The sequence below is a fragment of the Protopterus annectens genome, chromosome 2.part2, assembly GCF_019279795.1.
Source record: "Protopterus annectens isolate FY-2018-M chromosome 2.part2, PAN1.0, whole genome shotgun sequence".
NCBI lineage: Eukaryota > Metazoa > Chordata > Ceratodontiformes > Protopteridae > Protopterus > Protopterus annectens.
This window is the reverse complement of record NC_056730.1, coordinates 439,583,062-439,606,940: the sequence shown is the minus strand read 5'-3', so window position 1 is coordinate 439,606,940 and position 23,879 is coordinate 439,583,062. Positions and strand designations below refer to the sequence as shown.

General features: G+C 43.6%; 1 protein-coding gene and 1 pseudogene across 1 annotated transcript in view; both read left to right on the top strand.

The window, feature by feature from the left end:
• BTF3 (basic transcription factor 3) overlaps window positions 1–10,256 on the top strand; it is a gene marked incomplete in the record, with an annotated part of 242,152 nt that extends 231,896 nt beyond the window's left edge. The window contains 1 exon segment of the mRNA XM_044063948.1: window positions 9,925–10,256. Within this exon segment, the coding sequence (XP_043919883.1) occupies window positions 9,925–9,971 (47 nt within the window).
• Window positions 10,257–12,122: 1,866 nt separating this feature from the next.
• Window positions 12,123–23,144, top strand: LOC122795955 (annotated as a pseudogene).
• The last annotated feature ends 735 nt before the right edge of the window (window positions 23,145–23,879 follow it).

Genomic DNA, 23,879 nt, shown 5'->3' with positions numbered 1-23,879 from the left:
AAGGTTACAGGTTTCACTTCCATACTCTACCAAGGAAGAGAGGAGTGCCAAACCTACCTCCAAATCAGAAGACAGAAGCTCTAGAACAAATAACTCACTAAGGATGAGAGCTGTAGAAAGGGTACCATCTATGGAACAAGGGCAAGGATTTTACTCCAGACTCTTCCTGGTACCAAGAAAAGAAAACCAATGGAGACCTATTCTCGACCTGTCCGCTTTAAACACATACCTCATTGTTCCAAAATTCAAAATGCTGACCCTACAGCAGCTTCTTCCCATGCTGGGCAAGGAGTCTTGGCTGGTGACTCTAGATCTCAAGGAGGCATACCTGCACGTCCCCATACGACCAAATTGCAGAAGATACCTCAGATTTCTTGCAGGATCAGAGCATTATCAATTCTCAGCATTGCCCTTTGGGTTATCTACTCCGCCCAGAGTATTCACGAAATGCCTGGCATCAGTAATTGCTCATTGCAGGCTTCAGGGAATTCAAATTTACCCTTACCTGGACGACTGCCTGTTACAAGCGGACAACAAAAACAAATTAACAAAAGATTTGGAAAGGGTCATTCATCTACTACAAGCCCTGGGATACACAGTCAATAAAAAAGTCAAGGCTGATACCATCCCAAAGGATAACCTTCTTGGGTGCAGATCTGGACACATCAAAACAAATGGCATTCCTGACAGTAGCAAAACAGGAGCAACTCCCTTTCTACTTCATGGCATTAACAAAGCAGAACCAGCTAACGGCAAGAAAAGTCCTGCAAGCTCTCGGTTACATGGCATCCTGCATAATATTGATTCCACATGCCAGACTACATATGAGAAAGTTACAGTGGTATCTAAGGAATTTATGGTCTCAGCACAAGCACAGCCTAGAAACCCAAATTCCAATAATTCCATGCCTGAAACAAGAATTCCAATGGTGGGCTCAGGCCTGTCAATCAAACAAGGGACTGCCCTTCCACAGCACTCAACCAAGCCAGACCATCACAACAGATGCCTCAGACCTCGGTTGGGGGGCACACATGCTGGACAAGTGCATACAAGGCTTATGGACTCAAGACCAGCTGCACCTACACATAAATCAAAAGGAAATGCTGGCAGTAAAACTGGCAATTCAGGCATTCAGACCATTTCTTCGACAAGGTCAACTGCTGATAAGGACGGACAACACCACAGTTATGTGGTACATCAACAAACAGGGAGGTACACATTCATACCCTCTATGCCGGATGGCAATGGACCTCTGGAATGTGGCACTGAGCTTCAACATTCAGCTACAAGCAATTTTTGTGCCAGGAAAAGAAAATATACTAGCAGACATCCTAAGCAGAACTACCACGGATGTCCACGAATGGATGCTGCATCCGGACATCTTCAAAACCATTACAGGGAAATGGGGACTACCAGAAATAGACTTATTTGCATCCCCACACAATCACCAACTGAAAAATTCTGCACAAGGACGTACCACCCACTTGCTTGGAAAGTGGACTCCCTATCTTTCAGTTGGAAAAACCTGACCGCATATGCATTCCCACCTCTTCCCTTGATGCACAAGGTGCTATTGAAGATCAAAGAAGACCGTCCAAGGATCATCCTGATAGCTCCAGATTGGCCAAGGCAACATTGGTACCCATTACTGAGGAGTATGTCTCTGGAACAAATATGGCCTCTGCCCCTAGTTCCCTTGCTGTTAACACAGAACAACTTCAAAACCCTGCATCCAAACCTGAGAACACTGCAGCTGGCTGCCTGGAACATTGCATAAGACCAAATAACCCAGATTTATCTCAAAGGGTTAAAGACATTATCTTGGAGGCTCGCAGACCCTCAACAAGAAAAAATTATTCAGCAAAATGGAAAAGATATCTCATTTGGAGTACTGCAAAAGGAGAGAATGTGTCACTGGTAAACATAGCTAACATCCTGGAATACTTGGCAGAGCTCTTCCACAACGGCCTGTCCTATTCTTCCATTAAGATTCATGCATCAGCTATTTCAGCAGAATACAACTTGGATCCTCCAGTCTTCTCACATCCTCTGCTCAGGCAGTTTCTGAGAGGGATTAAAAATGTAAAGCCACCATTGCCAGCATGGGACTTGAACTTTGTGCTAGAAAAGTTGACACTCCCTCCTTTCGAGCCAGCAGCAGCAGCAGAATTACAGTACTCATCATGGAAAACTGCTTTCCTGCTTGCAATCACTTCAGCAAGAAGGGTATCTGAGCTACAGGCATTAATGGCAGTACAGCCCTTCCTGATCTTCCATCAAGATAGTGTCCATGAGAACTAATCCTACTTTTATGCCAAAGGTGGTCTCCAGGGTATCTTTAAATCAAGCTATCCACCTACCTACATTCTTCCCCAACCCACAGAACAGGGAGAAAGATTGTTGCATACCTTGGATGTACATAGACAATTACGTTACTACCTGGACAGGACCAAGAGCAATAGAAAAACTGACCAGCTACTGGTAGCATATGCAACAGGAATGGAAGGAAAAGCAATTTCAAAACAGACAATCTCTAAGTGGATAGGAAATTGCATTCGATTTTGTTACTCCTACCATGGGAAGAAAACATCAGGCCTCATTCTACAAGGGCTACAGCCACTACCACAGCTTTTTTTACGAGGAGTGGCTACCAAAGACATTTTAGAGGCTGCTACTTGGAGCTCCATGCATACATTTGCCAAGAATTATAATTTACCTTTATACTCCAGATCCCGAGCAGGTTTTGCCACTGCTGTTTTGCAAGGGATCTTAACTACACCATAATCTTATTTCTCCTCCTCCCCCAGTTTGGCTATGGTATTCTACCCATTTGTAAGGACTGCAGATGCATCCTTGAAGGACATAGTACAGTTTTGTACCTACCATAAATGTAGATGTCCGATAGGCATGCATCTGCAGTCAGGATTACCCACCCTCCTTCCCCTCTGTGGTACTCCTAGGGTATTTGCCCATCTTGTAGCTAGCTGGGGGAATCTATTATGGTGTATTTGTTTGTATATATGTACATACATGCTTATTTGCTCTCTACTATTTGGAACCATTTGCATTTATCCAAATTTAGCCTTCCTAGAGGGCACCTGGCATCTGGGGCAAGAAACACTGAGGAAAATGGCGTCGGCTGATGCCTTTATACCCGAAGAACTGCAGCTATGACGTCGGGTGAAGTGCGACACCAGCCGAGGCCAGACCCAGACTTTGGAATCCGTCCGACCGAGGGGCTGCCTGACGACAGGACAACCCATTTGTAAGGACTGCAGATGCATGCCTATCGGACATCTACATTTATGGTAGGTACAAAACTGTACTTTCTTCGTGTTTCACTGTTGCAGTCATTACATTTGGTTAATCTGCTGGCAGGTTGCCGTCAGTCAGCCTGAATTCCAAAGTCTTGGGTCCTGTGTCGGTTGCGGTCTTCTCTTCCATGACGTCAGGTCGTCAGGGGTATAAAACATGCAGCCGGCGCCATTTTCTTTAGTCTTTCTTGCCACGTGGTGCCCAAAGCAGAAGCATTTCGCAAGTGTCGGTTGGCCAACTACTGAAATATTTGAGAGTTTCAGAACTGAAGTCTTCACTAAAGCTAAGTACCCCGTTGGGGAAACTTTTTTTTTTATTGCTTTTTACCAATGTCAGAAAAAGTTAATAATTGTATTACTTGTGGGAAGCAAATACCTCATAAGGATTTCCATTTATACTGTATTCCTTGCCTAGGCCCTGATCACAACGTGCCTGGCTGTCAGTTTTGTGCTAGATTTAACCAACGCACTACTAAACGTCGGTATATTTTTGCATCAAAGTATTTTGGAAACAGATTTAACTACCCAGAAATGTCGTTAGATAGCAATCCCACTACCGGAGTACATAAACGCAAAGAAGAGGACAGAGGAAGGCAGTCGAGATCCAAAACAGTCGAAGCTTCTGCTAAGCCAGTCGCCGGTTCGTCGGTACTCAGTGAAGCGCTTTCGCAGCCCCTGATACCCGCTACCTTCGAGTCACAGACCTCTGCCAACACCCATGTGGAGTCCGGCGTGCCGCAAGATACTCGAGGTATTGGACAGATGCATCTCCCTCAGATGGGTCCGGAGCCGCTGAGCAGGCACTTGCTTCTGAGGGTGTATTCAGACCTCAACATTTGCATATGAAACCGACGGCTGCAAAATCAAAGACAAAAGCAACTTCTAAAACTAAAAAAATATGCATGAGCCACATGCACAGGCCTCTATGCCTAAAAAAACAGATTATCAAAATGGCTGAAGACCTTATTACCTTCATCAGCGGTACCCATCCCCCTCCAGATAAGAGGCCTAGGCAAGACACTGATTATGAATCTTCAGATCAGGTTTCTATTCTGATTCCTCTTTTGATCAGAAATTGTCTTTACCTCCTTATGAGGATTCTGATGCTGAGGAGTCTATTCCATCTGCATCTCCTCCTGAGGATTATTCATGTGGAGAAACCTTGCATACTTTGAGGGAGCATTTTCACTGGGAGAGTGAAGACTTCTCAGAATCAAAGAGGCTCAGGGATTTCCTTCTCCCTCAGTACAAGCCTTTGGCCATTCCCCCTGTTTTAGACATTGTGGATGATGTGTTTTCAAGAGTCAAGCTTGACCCCTGACTCCTTACCTCCGGCTCCCAGTAAGCCTGACAGATATTACAGGGTCCCTGACTCACATAAATGTTTATTTAAAAACCCTGCTGCTGATCCTGAAACTATTTCACAGGGTCCAAAGGGAGTTGAGGCCTCAACAGCTAAAAATCCTACCCCCTCTGACAGAGATTTAAGGGCACTGGACAGATGGGGGGGGGGATGTTTATACATCTGCAACCTTGGCAATCAGGGCCTTAAAACTGTCAATTTCATATGCTTAAGTACCAACCACATGTTATGGGATTGCTGAAACAGAAAATTATGATTTCAGAATGTGCAGAAAATAATGAATTGCAGTAATTATTGCATGCAGCTGAACAAGTTGGAAAGCATACTTTACAATGTGGCTTTGATTCTTTAGAGGCGGCCTGCAGGGCCACAGTTACTGGATCTGTGATTGAGGCATGCTTGGTTAAAGGAACAATATTTGCCTGATCATGTTAAAGCTAAATTGCTAGATGCACCTTTACAGCATGATTCTCTGTTTGGTATTAAGGCAGAAGAGGTTTTAAAGAAAATGAAAGACAAAGCTAAGAGGTTTTAAAGAAAATGAAAGACAAAGCTAAGTCTATGCAAACTGTTAGACAAGTGCAGCCACCAAGATTCAGTAGACACTGGCCTACAAAAAGTTGATCCTTTCCTGCATCAGACAGAGCTCAAGGGGGCAAATCCAGACGCCCTAAGGGTTCCAGATACCAGGCGCAAGACTCCTACAGGTCAAAGCAATGGGGCGCGCTCCAAATCTGGAGGAGATAAAGCGCAAACCTACAGAAAGCAATCCCAATTACTTCCCTCTGCCTCCACCAAGCACTTATCTTTTGGCAGCAACCCATAGGGGGGAAAATTAGCACTTTTTGCTCAAATTTGGCAGTTAATAACCCAGGACATGTGGGTACTAAATATCATATCACAGGGATACAGATTACATTTCCACACTCTGTCAATGGCAAGTGGTTGGCCAGATCTGCCAAAAAAATCAATGGGCAGAGGCACCAAAACAGGTTACGTCCCTCATGGATATGGGGGCCATTCAGACAGTACCAGAACAGGAAAAAGGACAAGGTTTTTACTCGACTGTTTTGTACCCAGAACGAACAAGGCCTGGTGGCCAATACTGGATTTATCAATTTTGAACACAAACCTGGACATTCCAAAATTCAAAATGCTGACTTTGCAGCAGCTTCTGCCCATGCTGGGCAAGAATGCTTGGCTGGTGACTTTAGACATAAGAGGCATATGTCCCAATAAGACAGTTGTGCAGAAGATACCACAGATTCAAGGCTGGCTTAATGCATTACCAATTCTCTGCACTGCCCTTTGTAAAAACCATGGGCGCAGTAAATAAGCCAAAGTGCCTGGCACCAGTAGCATTTTGCAGACAAAAAAATATACAAATATACCCTTACTTGGGACGACTGTTTCATTCAAGCAGAGAGCAAGGACATTCTTCAACACCTGGCGTTTGTAAAAAGGCTTCTTACATGCCTAGGGTACACAATAAACAAAAAGAAATCACAACTGGTACCCTCTCAAAAGATAACATTCCTGGGTGCAAGCTTGAATACAGCTGCCCAGATGGCTTACTTCACACCAGACAAAGTCAACCGACTACTTCAAACTGATAACAAAAACCCAGTTATCTGCAAGACATATTCTACAGGCTTTGGGCTTCATGGCATCCTACTGATTCCATATGCAAGACTGCATATGAGGAAACTTCAATGGTATCTAAAAAGTTTTATGAAGTCAACATTTTCACAGTCTAGAAACAATTCCCCTCATACCCCTGCCTACAACAGGAATTTCTATGGTGGGCAAAGGCATGTCACCAAAACATGGGACAAGCCTTCACTCTAACCCCTGCCAGCCAAACCTTAACAGACGCATCAGATTATGCCAGGGGGGCCTACATGGCAGGAAGATGCATTCAGGGCATATGGACCCCAAAACAAATGCATCAACATATCAACCAGAAAGAGATGCTAGCTGTTCAAAATGCCCTAACAGCCTTCAAGGACTTACTTCATCCAGGACAACTACTGATAGACGGACAACACCACGGTCATGTGGTGTATAAACAAGCAAGGGGGCACACACTCTTACCCCCTTTGCAGATTAGTCATGGCACTGTGGGACACAGCTTTGACCTACCAAATAAATCTTCAAGCTCAATTCCTGCCAGGAAAGCAAAATACTCTGGCAGACTAAGCAGAAACCTTATGGATCCTCACGAGTGGAAACTAAATCCACAAGTCTTCAGCATGACAATAGAGAAATGGGGGAGCCCAGACATAAATCCATTTGCCTCTCCTCAAAATTATCAATTGAAAAGATTCTGCACAAGGACTTCACAGACAAGCATGGAAAGTGGATGCCCTATCCTTCAGTTTACGCCTTTCCTCCTCTGCCTCTTCTTCCCAAGGTCCTCCTAAAATTCAGATGAGAAACCAAAGATGATACTAATTGCCCCGGTCTGGCCCCGCCAATACTGGTACCCAATCCTAAGGAACTTGTCTCAATACCCAGCTTGGACCTTACCTCAAAGACCTCAACTACTGTCCCAGCAAAACAATCCGATCCTGCACAGTCAGCTCCAGACACTGAACCTGGCAGCATGGCTGATCATGTAGTTATACAAACAACACCTCTCAGTAAAGCTGTGATGGATGTTATTTTGGAAGCCAGAAGGCCTAGTACTAGAAAATCTTATGCTGATATATGGAAGAGATTCTGTGCTTGGAATCGAGCACAAGGAACTGATACAGCAGAACCAAATATTCCTCAGATATTACAATACTTAACTGAGATGCTTGACAAAGGCCTATCTTTCTCATCAATTAAAATCCATGCCTCTGCCATTTTGGCTCATTACAGTACAGAGCCACCAATCTCATCCTTTACTAAAGCAGTATCTTAGAGGAGCCAAAAATTTAAGGCCTCCTAGAAGATCACCATTACCTGCATGGGACCTCAATTATGTGTTGAAAAAGCTCACCCTGCCCCCATTTGAACTAGCTGCTACCGCTGATATAAAGTTCTTATGGAAAACAGCTCTGCTACTAGCAATTACTTCAGCAATAAGAGTTTCAGAGCTACAGGCCGTCATGGCTGTAGAGCCTTTTATCATATTTTACCCAGACAAGGACAAATCCTACATTTATGCCTAAGGTAGTTTCAGTGTGGCTCTTAACCAAAACAATTCATCTGCCAACCTTTTATCCAAATCTGCAGAACAAGGGGGAGAATTCTGCATTCCTTGGATGTACACAGACAGCTAAGATTCTACTTGAGCAGGACTAAAGCTCTAAGAAAAACTGAGCAATTACTAGTGACATATGCTGCAGGATCAAAAGGAAAGGCTATTTCAAAGCATCCAGTTTCAAAGTGGATAAGCCACTGCATCCGTTTCTGCTACTCACACCATGGTAAACCTGTGCTCAAGGGCATTGGGTCTCATTCCACCAGAGCTGCAGCTACTTCAGCAGCCTTTATCAGAGGAGTACCAACCAAAGATATTCTAGAGGCTGCTACTTGGAGTTCTGTTCACACCTTTACAAAGCATTATCATTTGCCTCTCTACTCTAAGTCCAGGGCAGGCTTTGCCACTGCAGTTCTGCAGGGCCTTATAGCCGCACCTAATGCTCTTTAGCTCCAGCCTCTCAACCTTATCTTTGGGATTCTACCCAAATGTAATGACTGCAACAGTGAAACACGAAGGACATAGTACAGTTGTGTACACTTAAATGTAGATGTTAGAGTGTATTTACTGTTGCAGTCCAGGTTACCCATCCGCCATCCCCCTGTCATTCTGGAGTTTATCTTTCCTTCTCTAGCTTCTACAACCTATGTAGTGTATTTGCTTGTAGATGAAGGTAAACTTTATATTGATGCATGTATATATACATATATATATATTTGCTACCTTTTGGGGGGCACCTGACATCTGGGGCAAGAAAAACTAAAGAAAATGGTGTCTGTTGCATGTTTTATACCTCTGACGACCTGACGTCATGGAAGAGGAGACCGCAACTGACGCAGGACCCAAGACTTTGGAATTCAGGCCGACTGAGGGCAACCTGCCAGCAAATTACCCAAATGTAATGACTGCAACAGTGAATACACTCTAACATCTACTTTTATGGTAAGTGTACACAACTGTACTTTTAAAGTCTTTACAGTTCAATAACTGTTTCATTTTTTTTATTTTTTGTGTTATGAAAGCATCTTTATACAGTCACCAACCTTATACATAAAACTGTTTTCATTAAATTAATGAAGTACATTACTATTGTCTGATGGCTTGCATAATTTCAACTTGACCACAGTATGTGCATTGTAATTTATTTCAGATTTGCTTTTAAAAGAAGTAAGATGAATAAATCTTAAACATGAAAATTAAAATAAAAATGAAAGTAATTGGTCATTAAATAGTTAAGGTAGGAATATTATCTACACAGCTATGTACAGTCCCCCACCCAAGCAACACAGCACATCTGTTTTCGAAAACTGTGCTATAAATAATATCCTCCGTTGTTCTTGGCTGTCTGCTTTACCTAACTTCTCAAGGTATTGCAGTCGGAATAGCCATTTTGGCGTATATATTTTTTACCCATTGTGTCTCCCTCTATTCTCAGCTCCTCTAGTATCCTGATAACTTTAACATTTGGCTTTCCTTCTTCCATTTGGTTATCAAAGCAACTAGGCTTTCCTTCTTCCATTTGGTTATCAAAGCAACTATCCAGATTAACAGTCAGCTGAGCTGAACCTGTACCTCTTCCCTTTTCCCAGAAAAAAAAATGCCAATTCTGTAAGGGTAATTTTACGTCCAGGCACCTTATTACTGCAGACCGGTCTAGTTTAAATTGGGTTAAGTTTGTACAGCCCCCCCCCCAAAAAAAAAAACAAATCTTTAATTACTGTTTCGTAGTGCCAACAGCTTATTTGCCATTGGAAATATCTAGAGTATACAAGTGTTTGTGGAGACATTTCCACGCAAAGGTAAGAGATTTCTAGACTTCATTGCCCTTTATTTCAGTTTCTGTACAGTCGTGTTTTTTTGCTGGAAGCCTGTCTAAGCAAGTTTAGTTTGCATAAGGCAATGTCTGATATGTATCTTAAGCCTTAGTTACACGAGTTAGTGTTTTGATTGAGTCGAGACCCACAGAAGTATATTTTGCAGTTTGTATTTTCATGAAGTAAGCAAATACACAGATCATTTTTTTCCTTTTTTTTTTTTTTTTTTTTTTTTTTCTGCAGACCTTGTTGGGAACTTTGATGAAGCATCAAAGAATGAAGCAAACTGAGTAGATTATGGACAGTTGGAACTCTCTATAGGGATCTGCTATTTTTGTATCGTTACTGCCTTGGTTTGTGAAATAAAGTAATTTTACAGTTTCCTGACTGAAATACCCAGCGATAAATTAAAAATTGCAGTATCTGAATGTTCTTTCGTAGTGCAGTTCTTACCCAGTTTAATGCTTGTAACAGAATTGTGAGCAATTTACCGTTGCAGCCATTTAAAGATAATTGTCTGGAATGAGTTTGAAATAAATACAGGCAAATAGAGCTGCCTACCATTGCTTACTCAACTGTTGTGTATTTTTGTAAAAAGTATGCTTATATTGAAAGCAGAACAGAATTACAAGTAACAATGGTGACTGTTCCCTGCTAGCAGCATTGTAGCGTAGCAGATGTCTGTGCCGAAATCATGAAAATGTACTTGTTTGTTCAATTGTTCCAAGTGCAGTGTACTTTAAATTCACTTACAGTAAAAACTTTTGGCCCTTGTCTTAAAGCATTTATGAACAGTTTCCTGCTCAGTGTCCACATTGTAGTGTCAAGACTCCACATATGAAAAGCACTCCTGTTTTAAGCTGTTGCTGCTTCTCTGGTATAAGTATGCACAATAAACATAACTTTTACCTTAGGCCATTTTGAGTTTCACTTGGCTTTAAAACATGTAATTGCCTCTTTGCTATGTTGTCGATGTGAAGAAGTTCTACGCCGTTCATTCTTACAGATGGGTTCGGAGACGAGTCGGCCTACTACAAAGCTCGAGGTCTTCAGACAGCTCCAGGCCAAGTTCTTATTTCATGATGCACCTGGAGTTACCTCAGATCTAGTTTGCTGCTGCAATAGATCGGAGGATGTTGTTCGTGTTTCACTGTTGCAGTCATTACATTTGGGTAATCTGCTGGCAGGTTGCCCTCAGTCGGCCTAATTAACAAAGTCTTGGGTCCTGCATCTGTTGCTGTCCCTTCTTCCATGGTGTTAGGTCATCAGGGGTATAAAACATGCAGCTGATGCCATTACATCAGTCTTTCTTGCTGCGCGGTGCCTGAAGCAGAAGAAGTTCGCAAGTGCCTGTCGGCCGACTCCTGAAATTTTCGGTTTTGAGTTTCAGAACCGAAGTTTTCAACTAAAAAGCTAAGTACCCCGTTGGGGAAACTTTCTTTCTCCTTACCAATGTCAGTAAAAGTTATTTGCATTACTTGTGGGAAGCAAAATACCTCATAAGGATTTTAATTTGTACTGTATTCCTTGCCTTGGCCCTGACCACAACATTCCTTGCTGTCAGTTTTGTGCTAAATTTAATCAACACACTATCAAACGTCGGTACATTTTTGCTTCTAAATATTTTGGCTCACACTTCAATTATCCAGAAATGTCGTCAGTTAGCAATCAGACTACCGGAATACCTAAAAAAACACAAAGAAAAAGACAGGCTGTTGAGGTCCAAAACTGCCGACGACTATTCTCCTAAGCCAGTCGCCAGTTTGCCACTACTTATTGAGGCGCTTTCACAGCCCCTGATACCCGCTACTTCTGATTTGCAGGCCTCTGCTGAGACCCATTCAGAGTCCTGTATGCCGCGAGATGCTTCAGTTATGGAACCCGCGGATGTCTCTACCTTGGATGGGTCTGGAGCCGCTGTGCAGGCACCTGCTCCTGAGGGTGTTTTCTGTCCTACAGATTTGTATATTAGACCGACGCCATCTTCAAAACTAAGGCCAAAATCTAGACCTATGCCTAAAAAACCGACACCTGGGCCACGTGTGCAGGCCCCTATGCCTAAAAAACAAATGATCAAAATGGATGAAGATTTAATTACTCTGATCAGGGGTAGCCACCCCCCCCCTTCTAAAAGGCCTAGGCAAGACATTGATTATGAATCTTCTGAACAGGATTCTATTTCTTCTGACTCTTCTAATGAACAGGAATAGTCTATTCCTACTTATGACAACTCTGATGCAGAAGATTCCATTCCTTCTGCTTCTCCCCCTGAGGATTTTTCTTTTGGGGAAACTTTTTACATACCTTACGGGAACATTTCCACTGGGAAAGTCAGGATTTCTGAATCTAAAAAGAGACTTGGGGATTTTCTTCTTCTTCCTCAGCACAGGCCTTTGGCTATACCTCCTGTTCTAGACACTGTTGATTTTTCAGAATCTAGTATGGCAACTGATTATCCTTGTAAGCCAGACAGATACTTCAGGGTCCCTGACTCCCACAAATTCCCTTGCAAAAATCCTATTGCAGATCCTGAAATGATTTCTCAGGGTCCCAAGGGCATTAAGACGTCTACTAAAAATCCTACCCCTTCTGATAGATTCCAGGGCGCTGGATAGATGAGGTAAGAAGGTTTACACTTCTGCAACCTTGGCAATCAGGGTTTTAAACTGTCAGTATCATATGCTAAAATATCAACCACATATCATGGGACTGCTTAAACAGAAAATGTTAATTTCTGACTCTGTGGAAAATAAAGATTTACAGGATTTATTACATTCAGCTGAACAAGTTGGAAAACATACCTTGCAATGTGGTTTTGATTCTTTGGAGGCCTCTTGCAGGGCTGCTATAACTGGGTCTGTGCAAAGAAGGTATGCTTGGCTCAAAGATCAAAATCTGCCTGATCATGTTAAAGCAAAATTGTTGGATGCTCCTTTACAACAGGACAGTCTCTTTGGTAATAAGGCTGAAGAAGTTTTAAAAAATATGGAAGGTAAAGCTAAATCTATGCAAACTGTGAAAGATTTCTTACAAGTGCAGCTTCCAAGATTTAGTAGGCACTGGCCTACTAAGAACTGGTCCTTTCCAGTTCCTTCGAGATCCACTCAAGTCAAACCCAGACATTCCAAAGGCTCCAGGTTTCAGTCACAAGGGACTTTTAGAACAAAGCAATGGGGTGCTTCCTCCTCCAAATCTGGAAACAAGAAGACACCTCCCTATGGTAAGCAGTCTCAATGACTTCCCTTTACACTTACCAAGCACTTACCTTTTAGCCGCCCCTTTGGGGGGAAAACTGGCTCTTTATGCAAGAAACTGACAACTTATAACCCAGGACAAATGGGTGTTAAATATAGTATCCCAGGTTTACAGATTTCATTTCCACACGTTGCCATTTCCAAACGGAGGGCCAGACCTGACCCCAAATCAGTGGGCAGAGGCCCAGAAACAAGCACTTTCCCTCATGAACATGGGGGGCTATTCAACCAGTACCAGAAGAGGAAAAGGGACAAGGTTTCTATTAAAGACTTTTCCTGGTACCTAGAAAAGACAAATCATGGCGTCCAATTCTGGACTTATCTACTGTAAACACCTTTCTGGACATTCCAAAATTCAAGATGCTGACTCTTCACCAGTTACTTCCTATGCTAGGCAAAGATGCCTATTTGGCAACTCTAGATTTAAGAGGCTTACCTGCATATCCCAATCAGGGAATCTTGCAGAAGATACCTCCGCTTCAAAGCAGGCCACTTGCATTACCAGTTCTCTGCACTGCCCTTTGGCTTATCCACTCCGCCCAGGGTCTTTACAGAGTGCCTGGCTCCAGTAATTGCTTTTTGCAGGCAAAAAAATATTTAAATATATCCATACCTGGATGACTGCCTAATTTAGGCCGAAAACAAGGACACTCCTCTAAACCATCTGGTGTTTTGTACAAAGGGTTCTAACCTGTCTAGGGTACACTATAAACGAAAAGAAATCACAACTGGTACCTTCTCAAAAAATTACATTCCTGGGTGCAAGCGTGAATACAACTGCCCAGATGGCTTTCCTTACACCAGAGAAACAAATTCATTTGGAGACTTGCTTCAAACAGGTGGCCACAAAAAACCCTGCTTTCTGCAAGGCAAATACTGCAAGCCTTGGGGTTCATGGCCTCCTGCATTCTTCTAATTACATATGCAAGACTGCATATGAGGAAACTTCAGTGGTACTTAAAAAGTCTATGGAGTCCGCATTGTCACAGCCTGGAAACTGATTCCTATCATACCTTGCCTGCAACTAGAGTTCCTATGGTGGGCAGAGGCCTGCCACCAAAACAAGGGACTACCATTCACACTACCCCCCTGCCGCCCAAACCCTAACTACAGACGCATCAGACTATGCTTGGGGGGCACATCTGGCAGGTAAGTACATTCAGGGCAAATGGAGCCCAAATCAAATGCACCTTCATATCAATCAAAAAGAAATGCTAGCTGTACAGAATGCATTGACAGCCTTCAAGGACTACCTTCATCCAGGACAATTAATGATGGACAACACTATGGTTGTGGTACATAAAACAAGCAGGGGGGGTACACACACCTACCCCCTTTGCAGACTAGCCATGGCATTGTGGAACACAGCCTTGACCTGTCAAATATAACTACAAGCTCAATTCCTGCCAGGAAAGCTGAATACTCTGGCAGACTAAGCAGAAATCTCATGGACCCACACGAATGGAAACTGGAACCACGGATTTTCAACATGTTGACACGAAAATGGGGGAGTCAAGACATGGATCTTTTCTTGCCTCATCCCAGAACTATCAGTTGGACAAATTCTGCACAAGAACTCATCACAAAAAAGCTTGGAAAGTGGATGCTCTATTCAGCTGGAAAAATATATCAGTCTATGCCTTTCCCCCTCTGCCTCTGCTCTCCAACGTTCTACTAAGTCAAACAGGACAAACCAAAAATGATTTGATTGCTCCAGACTGGCCTCGCCAACACTGGTACCCACTCCTGCGCAAATGTCATACCTTCCTCCGTGGCACCTGCCTCAGACACCTTACTGTCTCAGCAGAACAACGAAATTCTGCACACTCTGCTCCAATCTTTCAATCTTGCAGTGTGGCTAATCACCTAACTTCACCCTTAGCATCCCTCAGCAAACCTGTGATGGATGTAATTTTGGAAGCGAGAAGGCCTAGTACTAGAAAATCTTATGGTGAGAAGGCCTAGTACTAGAAAATCCTATGCTGACAAATGGAAAAGATTCTGTGCCTGGAGTCAGTCTCAAGGGATAAGCACAGCAGTGCCCAATATTCCTCAGATTTTACAATACTTAACTGAGATGCTTCACAAGGGCCTGTCCTTTTCTTCCATAAAAATCCATGCCTCAGCCATTTCAACTCATTAAAACACAGAACCTCCCCTCTTCTCTCATCCTCTGCTAAAGCAGAATCTCAGAGGGGCCAAAAATTTAAGACCACCCAGGAGAGCTCCAACCTCTTCCTGGGACTTCAACTTTGTTTTGGAAAAACTCTCCTTCCTTTCTAGCCATCTGCTACTGCAGACTTCAGATTTTTTCTCCTGGAAAACAGCTTTCCTTTTAGCAGTCACTTCAGCTAGAAGGATTTCCAAATTACAGGCTCTTGTGGCAGTGGAGCCTTTCATCACTTTTCATGCGGACAGGGCATCTCTCAGAACCAATCCATCCTTCATGCCTAAGGTGGTATCCAGTGTGGCTCTTAATCAGACCATTAATTTGCAAACTTTCTTTCCCAATCCACAGAACAAGGGGGAGCGGATTCTGCATTCATTGGATGCACACAGACAACTTAGATTTTACTTAAACAGGACAAAATCTCAAAGAAAATCTGAACTGCTGGTGGCATTTGCTGCAGGGGCACAGGGAAAGGCTATTTCAAAGCAAACTATTTCCAGATGGATAAGCCATTGTATTCGTTTCTGCTGTATGCACCTTGGAAAAACTATCCCCCAAGGGAACTGATCCCATTCCACCAGGGTTGCATCTACTTCTACAGCCTTTCTCAGAGGTGTTCCTACCATGAACATTCTAGAAGCTGCTACCTGGAGCTTAGGAATCTACCCAAATGTAATGACTGCAACAGTGAAACAAGAAGAACATAGTACAGTTGTGTACACTTACCATAAATGTAGATGTTCGAGTGTATTCACTGTTGCAGTCCTGGTTACCCTCCCTCCAGGCCCCTATTTTTCTGTGGCTATACCTCTACTTTCTTTCACTATGCTTAAAAGCCCTTTTGTTGTATTTGCTTTTGGGATTGGAGGTATATTTTTGGTGTTTTTTGCTCCCCATTTGGGGGGCACCTGATGTCTGGGGCAAGAAAAACTGATGTAATGGCATCGGCTGCATGTTTCATACCCCTGACGGCCTGACATCATGGAAGAAGGGAAAGCAACCGACACAGGACCCAAGTCTTTGTTAATCAGGCCGACTGAGGGCAACCTGCCAGCAGATTACCCAAATGTAATTACTGCAACAGTGAATACACTCTAACATCTACATTTATGGTAAGTGTACACAACTGTACTTTCCTCGCATAGCTCAGGCCAGTACAAAATTATTTTCTTAAAATTTACCTGAATAACTTATTTCTCTGTTTTAGAGTTAGCTTAGCACTTATAGCTCTTATAACTTTGTGTGTATTCCTTTCCTTGGTGTGCCTTTTCTTGAATTGATAATACCTCTTTTTGGCCTCGTTTTTTTGCTATAGGTCTTGTTATATTTAGTGTAGTTTAATTAGTAGTTGTGTGCTTTTGAACAGTGACAGTTTCACAGCTTTTTGATATATATTTATTAATATAAATATTAGAGTGCTTAGATAAGTAGTTAGTGTGTTTAATAGCATATGTAATAGCATATTTAGCCCATAGTTTTTAAGGGCTTATTTGAAATAGTTTTTTGGGGTGTGTCTTGATTTGAAGTAGTTAACTCCATTTTATCTGCAACCTGTGGGTATACGGATCCATATCGGATCCGAGCCGGCAACTTTTTTTTCTAGCATCTGCTCCGCGCTCCTCCCCTTACCCTTACCCATAATGCCCTACCCTCTCCAATCTTCCCTCAGATCTCGTTTGCCACGCCAGTAGTGTACATTGTGGTCTCCTTTGCTCTGAGCTAAAAAAAAGGGATAGTAAGTGGAAACTTTTGTCTTTATCTAGTGTGCTTGTGTAGGATTACCCTTCCTCCCCTTCTGTAGTAGCGAGTTGGTCGTTAGTGTAAAAAAAAAAAAAAAAAAAAAAGTTTTGCTGGTAATAGAGTAGTCTTCAGGCCTGCCCTTCCCCTACGTGTGTGTGTGGTTTTTGTGGAAAGGTAGTATCCTTACCTTTGAACGCAGGACTGTGGCTGATCAGCCAAAGCCTGTATTCAAGAAATGTACAGTGTGGCCATAAGCTTTCCCCTGCTGATGGTCACACTCTGTGTGATATGTCTAGTAGTAGCACATCTATCCACCAAAGATCGATGCCAACCCAGAGGTAGAGGGGGTCCCACGAATTTCGGGTCTAGGGAACCCTTTTCTGATAGACCCGGTCAGCAGCCATGAGGGATTGCCCAACTGTCCTACTCTGGAGGCAGTCTGATGATTGTCCTTACACCCAGCGGCATGGGAGTCCATTATGACTGATCGCTGGGTCCTTCAGATAATATCCAGAGGTTACTCTATTCCTTTCATTGCCCCTCCAAACATTATAAGACACCTCCCGGATCTTCCACCCACTCACAGGGAGGCCGCAGCTCTAGAGTTTTCAAAACTGCTCATCAAATGAGCCATCGAATAGGTTCCTCCCGATCAGTCCGGATTAGGTGTCTACTCAAGGTTCTTTTTGGTGCCAAAAAAGAAGGGGGACCTCAGGCCCATACTAGACCTGTCCACATTAAACCTGTCTGTAGCAAAACAGAAATTCTGGATGGTCACTCTACAGTCCATTCTACCTCATCTCGGAGAGTGTGACTGGATGTGCTTGTTAGACCTTCAGGATGCTTACTACCACATCAAAATACACAGAAGCTCCAGGAGGTTTCTGCACTTTCGGCTGGGAGCCAATCACTTTCAGTTCAGGTCCCTACCCTTTGGTCTCACCACAGCGCCCAGGGTGTTCACCAAGGTAATGGCAGTTGTAGCGGCCCACTTGAGGCTTCAGGGTATTCAGGCGTTTCCTTACCTGGATGACTGGCTCTTGACTGCGCACAACAAGCATCACTTGTCTGGCCCGAGATTATTTCATTCGATTAGCATACTCACTGGGAATTACAGTCAATGTTCACAAATCCCATTTGCAACCAGTACAAATTCTAGACTTCATTGGGGCACGGTTAGACACTTTGCAGATGAAGGTATTCCTAACTCCAGACAGGATTCTACATCTCAGGGGCCACACAGCTCAGATAGCGAACTTCCCAGTCTTCAAAGGCGAGTGAAGTTCTCCGGGCTCCATGGCTGCCACCATATATATTCTCCCATATGCACGTCTTCACATGCAGGTTCTTCAATGGACTCTGGCAGTCCCGTGGTCCTGGCTAGACCTTCCCATGGAGTTTCCGATTAAGATCAGCCACGTCTGCAGGACTTCTCTTTGGTGGTTGATGTCACCGGAGATATCAACAGGACGTCCATTTGCATCAGTCCCAGTCCAAACCACGGTGACCACGGATGCCTCCCAACTCGGGTGGGGGGGACGCTTTGGGAAGGACTGTCCAAGGCACGTGGTCCCAAACAGAGACCAATTTGCACATAAATGTTCTAGAGATGAGGGCAGTGCTTTTAGCGTTGGAAGCCTTTCACACAGTCCTCCCTCTCTGACTGATTGCAATTCAGTCAGACAACATGTCGGTCGCCTGGTATATCAACAGGCAGGGGGGAACCAGATCCTACCCTCTGTCGCGAGGCCATGAGTGTGTAAGAATGGGCGATTTCCACCAGTCTGTGTCTGATAGCAAAGCACATCCCAGGGCGCTACAACATTTTAGCGGACAGATTGAGCCGGGCCATTCTGATGCCCTACGAATGGTCTCTGAAACAGTCAGTAGCGGAGGAGATTTTCCTGGCATGGGGTCAGCCTTGCTGCAATCTCTTCGCTTTTCCTTCCAACGCGAAGTGCAGCAAGGGGAAGTCCCCAGAGAGACGTTCTAGTCCATGCTTGGCCCCCCGGGGCTTCTGTACGCTTATTCTCCATTGCCACTCATTCTGAAGTTTCTTCAGGAAGCTTGCCGACTACGGTGCAAAGTTATCCTCATTGTCCTGTTTTGGCCTCGTCCGGTTTGGTTGCCATTCCTTTGGTCTCCTCTATTAGCTCCCCCGTGGGTTCTGGATCCCTGCCCGAATCTAACTTCCCATCCATCGGGGACACATCCACCCGATCTGGGCAACCTCAAGCTTACAGCTTGGTTGCTCCAGTTCTGTTAATCACCAGGACTCCCGGTCTTTCATCCCAGGTCAAATCGATTCTAGTAGCCTCTCTTATTAAAGATTCCACTAGAAAACTATATTGCAGTAAATGGAAGTGATTTTCCATTTGGGCTTCACCGAGAGAAATAGATCATTTACAGCTCCTGTTCCAGCAGTGTTGGATTTCCTGTATAGTATTTTTCAGCAAGGAGCTAGGTGTTCGTGTTTCACTGTTGCAGTCATTACACTTGGGTTATCCTGCTGGCAGGCTACCCGCAGTCTTCGAATTCCAAGGTCCTGCGTCTGTTGCTGTCGCCTCTTCCCTGACATCAGTACGCCAGGGGTATAAAAGATGCAGCAGACTCCATTTTCTTCAGTCTGTCTTGCCGCACAGTGCCCAAAGCAAAAGCAGTTCGCAAGTGCCAGTCGGCCGACTCCTGAGATTTTCAAAATCTAATTTCAGATCCGAAGTCTTCAATAAAGGACAACTGATAGACTGACAATACTACAATCATGTGGTACATAAGCAAGGAGGCACACATTCCTACCCCCTCTGCAGATAAGACATGACTTTGTGGAACACAGCATTGACTTATCAAGTGCACCTGCAAGCACAGTTCCTGCCAGGAAAGACAAATACTCTGGCAAACGAACTAAGCAGAAACCTCATGAACCCTCAAGAGTGGAAACTAGATCCACAAGTCTTCAGCATAACAAGGAAATGGGGATGCCCAGCCATAGATCTATTTGCCTCTCCTCACAACTGCCAACTACAGAGATTCTGCACAAGGACTTATCACAAACAAGCATGGAAAGTGGATGCTGTATCATTCAGCTGGAAAACCCTCACAGTATATGCCTTTCCTCCTCTGCCCTCCTCCCCAAGGTACTCCTAAAGGTCAGACAAGAGAAGCCAAAAATGATACTGATTGCCTCAGACTGGCCATGCCAGCACTGGTACCCAATCCTAAAGAGCTTGTCTCAAGGCCCAGCCTGGACTTTACTTCAAATTCCTCATCTACTGACCCAACAAAACAATCAGATCCTGCACAGCCAACTCAGAACACTAAATCTGGCTGCTTGGCGGATAATATAACCACTCAGAACACACCTCTCTCTAAAGCAGTTATGAATGTTATTTTGGAGGCCAGAAGGCCCAGCACCAGAAAATCTTATACAGAAAAATGGAAGAGATTCTGTGCTTGGAACCAGGCACAAGGAATTGACACGCTTTTACCAAGTATTCCTCCGATTTTACAATACCTGAGATGCTGGACAAAGGCCTATCCTTCTCATCAATTAAGATCCATGCCTCTGCCATTTCAGCTCATTACAATATGAACCCACCTATTTTTTTCACATCCACTGCTAAGGCAGTACCTCAGAGGGCCCAAAAACATAAGACCTCCAAGGAGAGCACCAATACCTGCATGGGACCTCAATTTTGTCTTGGTAAACTCACACTGCCTCCTTTTGAGCCAGCCAGTACAGCTGAAATAAAATTCTTATGGAAAACAGCTCTGCTCCTAGCAATAATTTCAGCAAGAAGAGTCTCAGAGTTACAGGCATTAATGGCTGTGGAACCATTTATTATTTTCCATCCGGACATAAAGGGGAGAGACTTCTGCATTCTTTGGACATACACAGACAGCTATGCTTCTACTTGGACAAAACCTAAAACTTTCAGAAAGACAACAACTTTTAGTGGCATATGCTGCAGGATCGCAAGGAAAGGCTATTTCAAAGCAGACTATTTCAAAATTGATAGGCCACTGCATTCGTTTCTGCTATTCACAACATGGCAAATCAGTGCCTAAGGGCATTAGGCCACATTCAACCAGAGCAGCAGCCTTCTCAGAGGAGTACCAACCAAGGATATTTTGGAGGCTGCAACTTGGACTTCAGTGCACACTTTTACAAAGTACTACCACTTATCTCTTTACTCTAAATCCAGAGCAGGCTTTGCCACTGCAGTTCTGCAGGGCCTCATAGCCACTCCTAATTCTATTTAGGCCCAGCCACCCAACCTCAGCTTTAGGATTCAACCCAAGTGTAATGACTGCAACAGTGTAACACTATGAGCATAGTATAGTTGTGTACCTACCATAAATGTAGATGTTCGAATGTATTCACTGTTGCAGTCCAGGTTACCCTCCCACCATCCCCCTGTCATTGCTGGGACTTATCTGTACTTCTCTATTCTATACAACCTTTGTGGTGTATTTGCTTGTAGATGAAGGTAATGTTTGTTAGTGCATGCTTTTTTATAAGCAGAATTTTTAGCCTACCCTTTTGCGGGCACTTGACATCTGGGGCAAGAAAAACTGAAGAAAATGGTGTTGGCTGCATCTTTTATACCCCTGGTGCACTGACATCCGGGAAGAGGCAACAGCAACCAACACCGGACCAGGACTTTGGAATTCTGGCCGACTGCGGGTAGCCTGCCAGCAGGATAACCCAAGTGTAATGACTGCAACAGGGAATACACTAACATCTAGATTTATGGTAGGTGCACAACTGTACTTTCCTCCACAATGAAAGTACAATTGGCAGCCATTTCCAGTTTTCACGTTGGCGAAGACAACGTGACCTTGGCCTCCTCTAGGCTGTGTAAGGTTTTTCTCAAAGGTACTTTTCTGCTACGGCCCCCTGTCAAGGATTCTGTACCTCCTTGGGACCTTACTTTTGTTTTACAGGCATTGGTCGCCCCTCCATTCGAACCCGCAGCGTCGGTGGACTTAAAACTTTTGTCCTGGAAGACAGCTTTCCTAGTAGCCATCACTTCAGCTAGGAGAGTTTCTGAGCTTCAAGCTTTTGTCTGCCGTGCCTCCCTATTTGGTCTTCCATAAGGATAGGGTTTCCCTCCGTACTTAACCCTTCTTTCTTACCTAAAGTGGCATCTGAAGCAAACATAAACCAGTCCATTAATCTGCCTGTTTTCTTTCCCAACTTTCAAAATAAAGGTGAATACAAACTCCAATTGTTGGATGTTCATAGACAACTTCGTTTTTATCTTCATAGAACAAAGTCTTTCCGCAAGACGGACCAATTGTTTCTTTTTCCAAAGCATTTATGTTAAAAGCTATTTCTAAAGTTTCTTTAGCCAGATGGATCACTCTTTGCATTTTACATGCTTACAAAGCAAAAGGTTTATTCCTTATGGCCTTAGGGAAGTCATGGCATCCAGAGGAGTTTAACTGTGCCCACTGCAAAACCTCAATGGCTGATCTTGGATTTGTCCAGGAAAAGGGCTTTATCTATTATGAGCGTTGCTATGAGCAGTTCTTTGCACCAGAATGCGCCCGCTGTCAGAGAAAGATACTTGGTGAGGTCATCAATGCCTTAAAACAGACTTGGCATGTTGGCTGTTTCATCTGTGTTGTTTGTCATAGACCGATCCGTAATAACGTCTTTCACATGGAGGATGGTGAACCTTACTGTGAAACAGATTTCTACAGTTTGTTCGGTACCATGTGTCATGGATGTGAATTCCCAATTGAGGCCGGTGACAAGTTCTTAGAAGCATTAGGCTATACCTGGCATATGACACCTGTTTTGTATGTTCTGTTTGCTGTACTTCATTAGAAGGGCAGGCCTTCTCAAAGAAAGATAAGCCATTGTGCAAGAAACATGCCCATGGTGGTAACATTTAATGGACATCAGCGTAATGGAAGAAGAGTCAACAGGAGTGAAAATAGCCATTTTACCTGTTTTTTATTATGATACAATTATGCAATTTAATATTTATATAGATTTTTAAAGAAAGGAAATACTGATGTCTGGGGAGATTTGTGCCATTCAGAATAATTTGTTTAACTGAAGCACCATGTTGTTGTGAGCTAATGTGTGCTTGCCAGTAGGTATATTTTTCCTGAGTGATTCCTAACCTTAGCTTAGTGGAATGTATCTGTAAAGACATTCTGGGAAACAAAATGTCATGTATCAGGGGACTACAGCAATAATTGTGGTCATCATAAACTTCAAGATTTACCTTTATGCTACTGAGACTGTACTTTTGTTATATGCAGCAAGAAACTATAGTACTTGTGCTCCATGCAGCCTCAGCTCATATAACAAGAGTAACCAACTTGTGAGATGCATCCAGATGTGCAGGCAGTTACTGAATTCAGCACTGTTCCATTGTTTGTAGACAGGACCTGACACTATATTCATCAGTTTAGACTTGTGGGGATCTGAGTCCTCATAAAGTAAACAGCAGGCACAAGGTATGCATCATCCCTGGATAACTGGAGGTGGGAGGTTGGCATAACTGTTAAGGTATTTACCTTATATGAGCACAAGGTGCAGAGTTTGATTCTCACATAGGGCAATTGGCTAGGCTTAAAATGGCCCTAAAGGGCAGCTAGCCTAGTACTAATCTATGAACCTATTACCTCCTGGTATAGTTAAGGCTCACTCTACCAGGTCCTTGGTGACTTCTGCTGCTTTTTGGTCCAGGGTACCTTTGGACGATATTTGCACAGCAGCGACATGGACCAATTCACATACCTTCATTTCCTATTACAAATTAGATCTGATTTCGAGGGGTAGAGCATCCTTTGGCTCTGCGGTGCTCAGGAATATCCTTCCATAAGGGCCTCCCAGGATTGGAGTAGCTGGGGACTCTGTCCCACAGGTTGCAGATAAAATGAAGTTAACTACTTTAGATAAAGAAGTTATGTACTCACCATAACGTTCCATCGGAGTAGTTGTACTTCATTTTTCTGCAACATTCCCTCCATCTCCCGGACCTTTTCCTGTTTTCAGGTTGGTTATTGGGTTGAGT